The sequence below is a fragment of the Convolutriloba macropyga genome, chromosome 5, assembly GCF_964194025.1.
Source record: "Convolutriloba macropyga chromosome 5, txConMacr16.3, whole genome shotgun sequence".
Classification (NCBI taxonomy): Eukaryota; Metazoa; Xenacoelomorpha; order Acoela; family Convolutidae; genus Convolutriloba; species Convolutriloba macropyga.
The window spans coordinates 54,428,436-54,440,564 of NC_134472.1; the positions used below are offsets into that span (position 1 = coordinate 54,428,436).

General features: G+C 35.9%; 2 protein-coding genes across 2 annotated transcripts in view; one reads left to right on the plus strand and one right to left on the minus strand.

Moving 5' to 3' along the window:
* The window catches only part of LOC142339473 (uncharacterized), a 72,947-nt gene extending 72,533 nt beyond the window's left edge, over positions 1-414 (minus strand). Inside the window, exon 1 of the mRNA XM_075389516.1 lies at positions 4-414. Coding sequence (XP_075245631.1) covers positions 4-273 — 270 coding nt within the window. The 5' untranslated portion in view covers positions 274-414. The remainder of the gene's footprint in view (positions 1-3) is intronic.
* The window catches only part of LOC142339478 (uncharacterized), a 604,341-nt gene that overhangs the window by 247,390 nt on the left and 344,822 nt on the right, over positions 1-12,129 (plus strand). The gene's annotated exons all lie outside the window — the stretch shown is intronic.

Below are 12,129 nucleotides of genomic sequence, written 5' to 3' on the forward strand. Positions count from 1 at the left end.
CACAAGTAAGTTGATTTGCGCGATGGCCCTGTTGAACTTGTCGCAGCAGCTTTTCACTGACTCATAATTTGTAGGATCGAAATCTTTTATAATATGATTTTTGATTGGTAAGGCTAATTCCGGGTAGTCCTCGCAAACACTTTTCATAATTTCTACTATCTCATTTCCGCCATCATTTTGCTCCAGCGGCCACTTAAACAAAGCAGCTTCACCGCCAAACGGACTGACCAGTTTCAGAGGCTTGGTTGTATCAGATTTTTTATTGGCAGGCATTCTTGCTGCTTTTCACATCTTCACCTTAAAAGTATGCCAATCAGTTTTAATCAAATTAGATTTTAATCAAAAGCGTATATACGTATATCAGTTGTTAAACAACTCATCTTATATCTAGACTTGCATTATAAGAACTTTGGAATGGATCTTTTGCGTTTCTGCCCCAGCTTAGTGGGTGCATATTATTTGCACCTCACAGAGGCACGTGTCACATTTTTACATAATGATTTACCATGTAAAAACACGTGCTCTGTAGCTGGCGGGAGCATAGCGTACTCGGGGAGGGGGGCACAAACGGAAAAGATCCCAAAGTTTGATGAAAGGATAATGAGCTTTTCGTACATTTTTTTTACTTCAAAAAGGCTTTCGATAGTGTACTACATGAGACTTCTAGACAAAGTCGAAGCTTTAGGAATTAGAGGTAACTGCCCAAAAACACTTTTGAGTTATCTCAGCTGGCGAAAACAGTACATTTAAGTAAACAACTGCATACGGAAATTGTTTTAGTATCTAGTGCTGTCCCGCAAGTCTGGCTTGTAGGGCCTCTGCTATTCAGTCTCTATGTAAACGATCTTCCAACACATTGTCGTGTATTCGGATATGCATATGATTTCAAATTAATAACTCCAATACAGAAGAAAAGGCAAAACGATCTGGAGTTTATTGAAAACTGGCGTAGCGAAATTTTAATGAAATTGAACGAAAGTAAATGCTGTCCTTCCTTTTAAGCAAAAAGATAGCGAAAACCAGTTCACTCTAAACTCAAAACTTCTCGAGACTATACGTCAACAGAGAGATCTTAGCATCATAATGGAGCCGACACCGGACTGGAACCTAAACGTTCGCAAGCGTTGCTAAAAAACCTGCAATGCTTTCTAACTTCTGAATAGAAACATCTCTCTGAGTACAACCAAAGATTGCAACTCAACGCCTAAGTAGAATGTTATTCAAGTAGTCAGCTATACATTTCAGGCCTGGTTTGTCAACGAAACAAAGCACAGACATAGAACGCACGCAAAAGAAGGCAACTATTAGGCAGCAGGGAAAATAAACAAAAACAATTACTTTTAAAAAAATTATTCAGAATTACACGCCCGCTTACAGACCAAAATAAAATCCGACTAACAATTAAGATCACTGAATGCACTCACACGTCAAACTGAGCTAATAGTAACTGATAAACTGAGTAAAAAAGACAGATAAAAAATTCTGCGTAGGAACCAGTAAATTAACCAATATAATAAAAAAAAATATGAAACCAATATAAAATAACATAGCTGGCAGATTGCCAGAAAATAGCCGCAATAGATTCGTAGATCGGCAGTCTAAAAAAAACAGTAAAAAAGACAGACCAAAAAAATTCGTCTTTTCAATGAAGGCTGATCTGTTAAATTTTGATTACAAATCTGTATGTTATTGCTGCCTCTATTAGAGGATCTCAAATAACCTTCATTTAGAGTGGCACACACCCATTTGACCTTATCTCTTTGAATTAAAGTAAATAGAAGTCAATTTTAAAGAGAGGAAGTCATTTTTGAGAGTGAGGTGAGTCAAGTGTGACCAAAAATTTAATCACGCGCATGAACAAAAAACTCGCTCCACTAAGAGCGAAAAATGACGTCACACGTGCAATTCAGTTGAAATTGCATGAACGAATGAACAAAAAGTGGCTGTGACGTCATATGGTTGAAACAAAAATCATGACGACGAAATAAAAAACATAGCAGGACAAGTCCTGACGTACAATTCAAAGAATTTTCATTGACTAAACAAAAAACTAGACCTAGAAAGGACTATGAATTGATTGGAAAAACCATTTAGAAAAAAATCCGATCCAAAAAATCGAAAAAACAGAAAAAATCAAAGCGAAATTGCCGCATGTGAACAAAAAACCACTAGCGAGAAAGCGAATTTTTGTTCAAACACCGTTTTCTCACTCTACTTTAAATTAGAGCGAAAAAATTTCACGCCACAAAACCACTCGCTTTTTCGCTCCACTTCCTGCTTCGGCGTGCCCAAAATCACTACTTCAATTTGACTTCAAAAATCATGTGTGTGAACAGATATTAAAAAAAGACAGCGCCCCAATACAATTCAAATTCTTTGAATTGTAAAAAACCAAGAGAAGGCCAATAATAGCCCCAGCTATTGCTGTGCGGCTATTAATAATATAACCAACAAACAAAAATAAAATAACTAATATAATATGAAGATTGACAAAAAAGATCAAAACGTTTCGAACAAATATTTAATGGGAATTAGGTCAATTAAAATTTTGTTCCCTCGATTACTGCTCCTGTTCCTGGACAATATTTTGCAACTTTGGCATATGGAACCCGGTTCAGGAAATCTACTTAGTCTTGAAGTGACGAGTGCAAGCCCTTGCGATCTATCGCTAAAACATAAACTCTCTCACTCTCTCTCTCGCTCTATTTGGAGGACAGAATTTTGATGGGGACATGAACTCCTCTAACATGAGTTAAAACTCCATATCTAGTTAAGGGGTTATGAAAAAAAATCAACTCTTTGGAGTCTAACTAATTGGGTCTATTTTACCGAATAAAAAGGAAGATAATATGATATACTACACCTTCCTTCAAAAAGGTTTTTATTAGTATTGAGTTGAATTACCCAAAACTACAGAATAATGATTTTATTGAAAGAACTATCTTCTATATCGAAGGTAGGATCTTTTCCGTTTGCGCCCCCTCCCAGCTTAATGTGTTTTTTATGCAATATTGTTATATGGTCATTTACTTAAATGGTAATCATTTAACTATATTTTACTTAGATGATTTTAACTTTATTTAAATCATTTAACTTTATTTTACTTAAATGATTTTGGTTATCATCATATCAGGTGCCAGGTTGTAGCCAAAGAACATCTTTTTGAAAAAGCGTAGCAGATTTTCTTTAATTTCAAAATGGGAATAGTTGATCGTTGTAGAGTATTAAGTTGTGTAATAAGTTCTGATAATGCAAAACAAAATTTTGTAGAGATCCCTAAGACAGCAGAAATTATAGCTGCCTTTCCATGCCAATGTTGCACCTCATAAAAGCTATAAGGCGTTCACTTCATCGGTTAATCGTCAATTTACCTAGTTAGCTCGTACAGCCTATAAGACCAAAGACATCTTAAGGGAATTCAATCAAGGACGAACTATTACCGCATCTAGCAAAAAATCCTGCCTACAATCAAAAACACTGGAATAATTTTGTTGCCGATTGGGGAGGGTGGCCAAAACATCCGTAAACCTGAAGAGCGTTTTAAAGAGTATGAATGATCAGATCATTTTTCACATCCCTTATATCTCTCTCTCTCTCTCTCTCTCTCTTTTCCCTAAACCGAACTTAAAAACATCAAATCGTATTTGAGATTAAAAAAGAGGAAGACTTTGATATCAAGTAAAAGAGCCGACAATTAGGAGCCCATTAAATAAGAACAAGATACGCTCACTTGACTCAGCTTGTCGAAAAGGAGGATCAGGCTGGTTGAACGCTATGCTATTGGAGCAATTTCATTGTCCTTCGTTATGGTTGAAACGGAGTAAAGATGACTAAATTATGCGCATGTAAAGACAATTGCGCTGTTTCACAAGCCCTCCATTGACCGAAATGAAGATGAGACAAATTGAAATTCGCACTTGTTTTGCAAGTCTGATAACTGATGTCTGTAATAGTGTAGAGATCTAACCTCATTAAACATGCCCTAAGTCAGATGAGTTTCCCAATCAACTCGTCCAAAAGTTCCTTGCGACCACAAAAACATGTAACATACCTGGTCTTCAACGTGGACCTCGGTAACATATCCATCAGGCTAACAGGCTCAGTTGATCTATTACAAACATCCATTATCTCTACGAATATTCTTGCGCCTCAAAAGCTATATCCAGTTTGTCTTAGAAGCCTTCAATTCCAGTTGTGTTAGGCCAATGAAGCCCAATACCCAGACTTTGCTTCCGTTCTACAGGCCCTCCAACTCATCACTTCCAACCCTCCACATTACTTTTGTCCCGCTCATAACACACACTCCCACATCCTTGCTACGGATGCCACTCCTGAGCAGATAGGAGTAATAGCCCTGTAATTTTAGTTACAACTGTCCTCCAGCGCTAGCCCCTTAACACAAATGAAGCCCATTCTAACAGCAGACCTCTTCCTCTTCTACCACCTTAAAGGATTTTAAAACCAGTCAGATTTCATCTTTAATGGTTAACGAACTCTTTATCGGGGCTATTTGTAATCTTGTAATCATTAAATTCAAATTTTTAAATAAATTTCTGGCTCCCCTAGTTTGACGTAACGCTATCTACCTTTGTCTTTGTAATGGTTCTTTTTCAGTTAAACACAAGCGTACTCTTTTCAACCCAGCGGAGCTCTTATCACGCACTTTCTTGTTTCAAGCTGAAACTTTTTAGCTTAATTTATAACTCTAACAATTATTGCATTAAACAATCAGAATCGAGTATCAAAAGTCACGTGATCTCAAATATATATGCTCAAATCTTGGTCATAATATTTGTTGACTACGAAATATATATACTCATATCTTGTTGAGAACGAAATAAAAAACCTAGCAGGACAAGTACTGACGTACAATTCAAAGAATTATCATTGACTAAACAAAAAAACTAGACCTAGAACGGAATACGATAAAATTGGGAAAACCAATTCTAAAAAGGTAGATAAAAGTTTACAAAAAAAAAACAGAAAATCAATGCCAAATGCCACGTTTGAACAAAAAACCACTAGCGAGAAATAGATATTTGGTTCAAGCAAAAACCTAGGCCTAGAATGAACTATGAATGGATTGGGAATGCCATTTTTAAAAAATCCGAACCAAAAAATTGAAAAAACAGTAAAAACCAAAATAAATTGCCCCATGTGAACAAAAAAACCACTAGCGAGAGAGCGAACTTTTGTTCAAACACCGTTTTTTCACTCATATAAAAAAATTAGAGCGAAAAAATTGAAAATTGCCCCCCCCCCCGCAAAACCACTCCCTTCTTCGTTCCTTTTCCTGTTTCGGCGTGACCAAAATGACTACTCCAATTTGACCTCAAAATTCATTAAAATGTGTGAACAGATCTTAGAAAGAGCGCCCCAACACAATTCAAATTCTTTGAATTGTAGAAAAACCAAGCGAAGCGCAATAATAGCCCCAGCTATCGCTGTGCGGCTATTAAAAAAAGTTCAACTAAGAGGGCAAGAGATGAAACTCACAAAAAGTTTTGATTACGAAACCAAGCCGTTACAATGGGAAACTGTATAAATCAATGGCAGCTGATGATGACGCAAGATTAGACATCAAAGGCCATATGACAGTAAGAAAACAGGTCAACACAACATAATTTGATGCAAAAAAATGGTATTTTTAGAGAAATTTTCCCCGAATGCACTACCAAAGCCTACAAGGCTCACGAATCTATTAAAGAAATAATTATGAACATCGAAACTTTGATGCTGAGAAAGTAACGTTTTCTTCGTTTGTCTTTGGGCACATTGGCGGAGCTGGTCCATCAGTTTTAAAAGCCCTGAAACTTTGGCATCAGATTTCTTTGCGCCAAAATGGGACAGCTACGCTGAGATCATTTCATCTATAAGGAACAGAATCAGCTTCGATCTTCCAGAGAGTTCATCTTTATTTGAGGCTCTAGGGCACTCAGACGGCACAAGACTGTTAATGCGCCGATGGTATATTTTGTTGAAGAAGTTAACTTGTTAGTTTCACTCACCTTTTCTTTGCAATTAGTTTTTTGTTTTCAATAATTGACTAGCTTTTGTTTACACTTTTTTAAACTATTGTTCTTGTGTTATTCTTTATTTTTTTGATAGATTTGATAAACGAAATTTTTTATGAAAACAAAGTTCTGGAGATGCCCGGACAGGTCAATATTCACCCAGTATTGGGGGGTGCGTTTCCTGATTTTTTTTATTTTTAAGTATTGGCACCTTCATTGATCGTTTCATATTTTAATTACACTATTGAGCTTCCTTTATGTCAGCGGAATTATACATGAGTAGTAAACTTAGTTGGTGCAGTCTTTACATTTTTATTATTCATTTGGCCTCAGCTATTGATATGAAACCTTCACGTTTTCATTGCTATAGTTTTGAAATTTTTCTCAAACTAATGAATTTATGCAGAGAAGAAGAAATTGTCAATTAAAACTTAAATTGACTGAAAAGTTTGAAGGTTTTCGAACATTGCGTTCATTTTCAGGTTTAAAATCAAATAAAATCATTTACAAAGTATATGAACTTGGCTTTGACTCTAATTCTAAGAAATGGTAAGAAATTTTTTGAAATTATTTTCAGTTAAAATCGAATTTAAAAAAAATTATTTACACATATTACAATAAAATAACTTCACTTTTTATTCCGGAGTTTTACAAACAACCGGTTGTATTTCCGTGTTTACTATTATTCATATCTGTTGTTATTTTTTGTTGGGGTTGACGAAATTTCGAATAAACATGTACCAGAATAAATTTTGTATTTCAAAAGTCAAATTTTTCCTATTTGAACTAATACTTTAATGTCAATTCCCGCCCCGGTACTCGTCGTGCGTATTTAATTCTGGTTTCAGCTTTTTGATAGATCCCTTCTATTGTCATTGGTTTTTCAACCTCGCGATATACATCTAGGATCTCCCATTCAATATTATGCGCTGAACCACAACATTCAACGAGTTGTTGTCCCACAGGCTCCGAAATTCTAGCGGTAACATGCTGGCTGGTTTGGCCAACATAGATGGAACTGAAGGGATTACTGGTAACTTTAAATACCACATGGGATTTCAGATTCTTTTCCAAAGATGATTTCAGGGTGGGCAAGCAAGTTCTTAATTTTCCTGTTGTAAAACTGATTTGAATATCACCCAATTTTTTTGGTCTACTTGCAAAATTTCGAGTGATGTATCCTCTGTATTGAACAAAAACATTGGTTAAGGGTCATTTTTGTAAAAACTTTTAGCTGCTCTGAGATTTTGTTAGTTTGCGGGGGGGGGTGTTGTCTTTTCGAGCGTGACTATTTCACCCAAAGTCTCATTTACATTACTGGGTGACCACTCAGTTGGATACTGATTTTGAGTCCAGATCTCCTCATTTTGCTTCAGAACTACATAAAAGGATTGCCAGTCACTGGTTGCATTAAAAATCCTATGCATTCCCTTGAACCACAGTTTTTATATTGTAACGTTGCAAAGCTACGGAAAATAAGGATGATGCCGGTATTGGTCGATTTTTGACACTATTAACAGCTAACTTTTCTATCTTCGTTTACGTTTATGTTTAGATCTAGGAATGCCAGATCCCCACTACAATTTGGTGTCTCAAGCGTGAAATGTAAGTTTTTGTGAAAAAATTTGCATGCTCAACGTAATCTAGAGGATTATCCTTGACAGTGCACATTTATCATCCATTTATCCTATGAATAGTTTCAATTCCTGTGTGTCATCTGTCATACCAATCTCCGAACAATATGAACAGATCCTTACAATTTCCTGCATGTTCTTAAATTGAGTGTCAGGAATAACTTGGCATTTTGCATGAAACCAGTTTTTGCATGAATCGAACTCGACTCATCATAAAGCGGCAGCAAATATCAATTGAAGACAAGATAAAGAGCATAGAAAAGCAAAAATAGATCCCTTGACAATCGAACAAATTTTCTACAAAACAGATTCAAACTTACTCAATGCTATGCAAAAAAATTGAAGAAACGATATGTCTGAGAAACTGTATCGAAAACGATGAAACAAATGAGACCGCGTCTTTTAACCCTAAAATCAGATTTCAAAAAACACTAAAATTTCAAATGGTATATGCAGCAAAATCTATTGCAAGGTTATCCATCTAATTTGGGCGATTAAGCTGCCATGTAGCAACTAGGATACCAAAGCATCAAAGAATGATTAACAGGCGGACCAACACATGCTGAATGTTGTGATTCAACGAGTACTGTTAAATGGAATTAGAAAAAGTCAAGACCAATTAAGCTGTATACAAGAGCAAGTTGAAGCCAGCGCTAAACACAGGCAACAAACATCGTGCGAGCACAAAAATTTTTATTGGAATCAATAGTTTGACTGAATTTCAGGGAAAAAAGAATTTTACGTATGCCACAACAAAATATGCATACACACTCACAAGAGAGAATATGTAATAATTTGAAAAACGGTTAACTTTGCTAACATGTACGAAGAAGTCTTTGCTACAGAAAATCAATGTTTACATCTAACAAAAACTTTTTTCTTTAAAACTGTTAACCTCATATAGAAAATTAAATGAGACAAAAGAAATGAATTTTTTTTCCAATGTTGATTTTTAAAGACGTTTTCTTACGAAATATAGTTCAAGATACTGCTCTACAACTGAATATTAAAAGAATGTCTGTTTAAACTTCTATAGCTTAATTTTTATGGAACTCATGTGCACATATACCGTAAAATTGATGTGTGCTCTCATCAAAAATAAATAGTTTTCTCAATCAAAGACATTCACTTTCAATTATTGATTCAACCACGTTTCAGTAGGATATGCAACAGAAAACAATTTGTTGTTAAGTGGGAGGAAGTTTTTCAACTCGATAAAATTATTCCTGCATGGGGTGATATTCAATTGCAGCAGACAACATTCGGAAAGTCTGTGGAAATATAGTAGCGGCTAGTGCAAAATATTTTATGTTTTTGTCTAATTGAGCTTGTTAGTTGTTTGCAATGCTAAGCTAGAAGTTAGATTTTAGGTAGACTAATGTTGAAGAAAATTTGCTTCAAATAAATTAAGTTTTAATAGAGTGATTAGCTCTGCTGGTAGTTTTGGTGTTCAATGTATGAATAAATCCTCGCTTTGTTCGGTTCCCAATATCAGTTCCATCATCGTGGTAAATTAATCAAGTCAATAAAGATATGTTAGTTTCGTTGATTTTGTTCGAAGCCCAATTTTTGTCTAATCTAAGGTCTTTTTTCTTTTTTGACACCAGTCAACTTTGTGTCAGCCATAAATCGGGTAATAAATCAGGTTTGAAACTAAATCTTTATCGTTGAAACCCAAGGTTTTAGTACATTTTTTCATACAAGTGAAAACTACACTGCCCCCTTCTTAACAAGAATAGACTCTACTACTCACTCAAAAATCAAACAATATTTTCATACACAAGTATTATTTTACTGACGTCCTACTACACGAAAGTTTGCGGCTTCAATTGAAAACTTAAATTATCAGTTTTCGTCGTTCAGAAATTTTTCTTCCTCTTCAAGTCCAAATATGTTGTACGCGTCTCGCTCCTTATCATTTGTCTGAAATTGATATGCCTGGTTGATGATCTTAAATAACGTTTCGTTGCCAATATCAGGGTACGTCAACAAGCTCCTTTTGTGGTAGTGTAGCTTGATCTGATCTCCTGATGCTGAACTTTTTACCATTAAAGTCTCATATAGCGTAGCAGGCCGGTTCCTAATGTCTTTGTTTCGAATCTCGAAGACACGTTTCTTCCTGGCCTTTGCTTTGGCCTTTTCGTTTCTAAGAGAAATTTGCTGTTGATCAAAGACCGGATCTTTTTTCCGGCAGTTGTTGGCCAAATAATGGTTGCAGTGTTCCAGCTGCTCAAGCTCTGACCGCAATTGGTCAATCAATTTCTAAAATTTTTCTATGGCTCCGCTCTTTTAATTGGCCAACTTATGCTTCAATACATTGATAGATTGCCCTTGTTCAGCCGAATATTAGTGATTGCCAGAAGTTCCAACCTACACATTTTCAGAGTCCGCGAAAGACAAGATTCCGCTCGGTACAATCCCGGGTTAGTTTTGGAAGAAGCGTTCTACAATTATGGCATATAGTAAATATATTCACCAATTTGCGGGACATTGTTGCGTGCTATATAGAATAAAAAAAAATCTTTCTCCATCTAAAAATTCTCGATATTTTTGGTCCTGAACTCAAGTCAACTTTATTACTTTTTTTGGTCTCGAACTCCAGACGTTTTTTTTTCTTTTTTATGATCTTGAACTCAACACAAAATATTGGGTCTTTAACTTAAATGAACTTTTCTTCCTTTTTTGAGCCTGAACTTACTTTTTCTCTTTTTTTAGTCTTGAACTCAAGACAAATTTTTTTCGTTTTTTGGTCTTGAACTTAAATTAAATTTATTCGGGTCTTGAATTCGAGACAACTTTTTTTAAATCTTGAACTCAAGACAACCAATTTTTTCCTTCTTGTCTCGAACTCGAGAGGTCTCCATTCTTTTTTTGTCTTTTTATCCTCCACCTTGAATCTCAAATCATTTAATATTTCATTTTATGTATGGTCCTCTGGAGAAAGAAAAAAATTTTCGTTTTTCTCCTTTTTCAATGCTGGTTTTTTTCTTCTCCAACTTTGTAGCTCGGTCCATACCTTTTGCGATCATAATAGGTCTCTTTGCGTTCTTATTTGATATCCATTATTTCTCGCATCAACTGATGCGCTTCCTGTAGTTTTTGTTTCCTTGTGAAAAGATAGCCATTTGGTTTTGCATATATTGCAGTATATATTGCTGTTGCATATATTGCAGAACTCAATAAAAACAATTTTTTTCCTTCTGGTCTCGAACTCGAGACGTTTCCCGTCTCCTTTATTCTTTTTTTCTTCCACCTTGAATTCAAATCTTTTAATATTACGACTTTTTTGTATGGTCCCCTAGACAAAAGAAGTGAACTTTCGTTTTTCTCCTTCTTTACCGTTGGGTTTTCTTCTCCAATTTTATAGCTTGGTCCATGCCTACTGCGATCATAATAGGTATTCTGGCGTTCTTATTCGACATTCATTAATTCTCGCATCAACTGATGCGCTTCCTGTAGTTTTCATTTCATTGTGAAAAGGTAGTCACCTGGTGTTGCATATATTGCAACCTGTGGTGTGCTATAGTTGCAGTCTCTATGTAATGACAGTGGAAAACCCAGTACCACATACGCTGGGCTGCATTTTGTTACACTATGGAGAAACATTCTTCTATTGTTCGAATTGTTTTTTCAATCATCGCGTTCCCTTGAGGGTGGTAGGATGTTGTTGATGTCCTGTGAATTTTCAGTTCACTGCAAAGACTACAAAATAATTTCGACATAAATTTGGACCCGTGGTCTCTGTGTATTAACTGGACAGCTAAATCTCACTATCCGGTGTTCAACAAACGCTCTTGACGCGGTTTTTGACTGTTCATTGGGTAAAAAAAACGGCTTTGAACCAAAATGTGCTTCTTTCCCGGAGACTCGGGATGAGGACCCCACGATACCAAGAGATACTGCATCCTCAGTTTTCTGATTGGGGGAAGAAATGCTCCAAGGCTTGTCAACGAATTGTCCGTAGTTAATGTATACGGATACCTATCATTTGGATATCCTGAAACTGAGGCTTCCAAAAGCTTCTTCTTTCACTCGTCTACCGCATGTTTGCACTCTGTACTCTTTTCAGATTTATTGACTTACTCAAAAACCTGTAAAAGCTTCTGCTGTCTTTTCAAAAACGGGAAAATTTCTATAATAGCCCACAAGGCCTAGAAAGGCCTTGACGTCATTGACGGAGGATGTTTGTTTCATTCTTTCTACCGCTCCTACTTTCTCTGGGTTGACCACGACTCCACTCGCGGATATAATGTGCCCCAAGGAGTTGAAACGCTTTTGGAAAAAAATTGAATTCTGGTCCCTCAATCTGTAATTCATTCTGAGCTAAACGTTGGAAAGCCAGTTCTAATCGATTAAAATAATCGTCAAAAATTTTTCTGAGAACGATAACGTCATCTGAAAACAATGAGTCATTTTGTAAGAGACGACAGCGAAAATTAACTCCCTTAAGTTTTGAAAAGACCAAGTGCGGATGTTAGTCG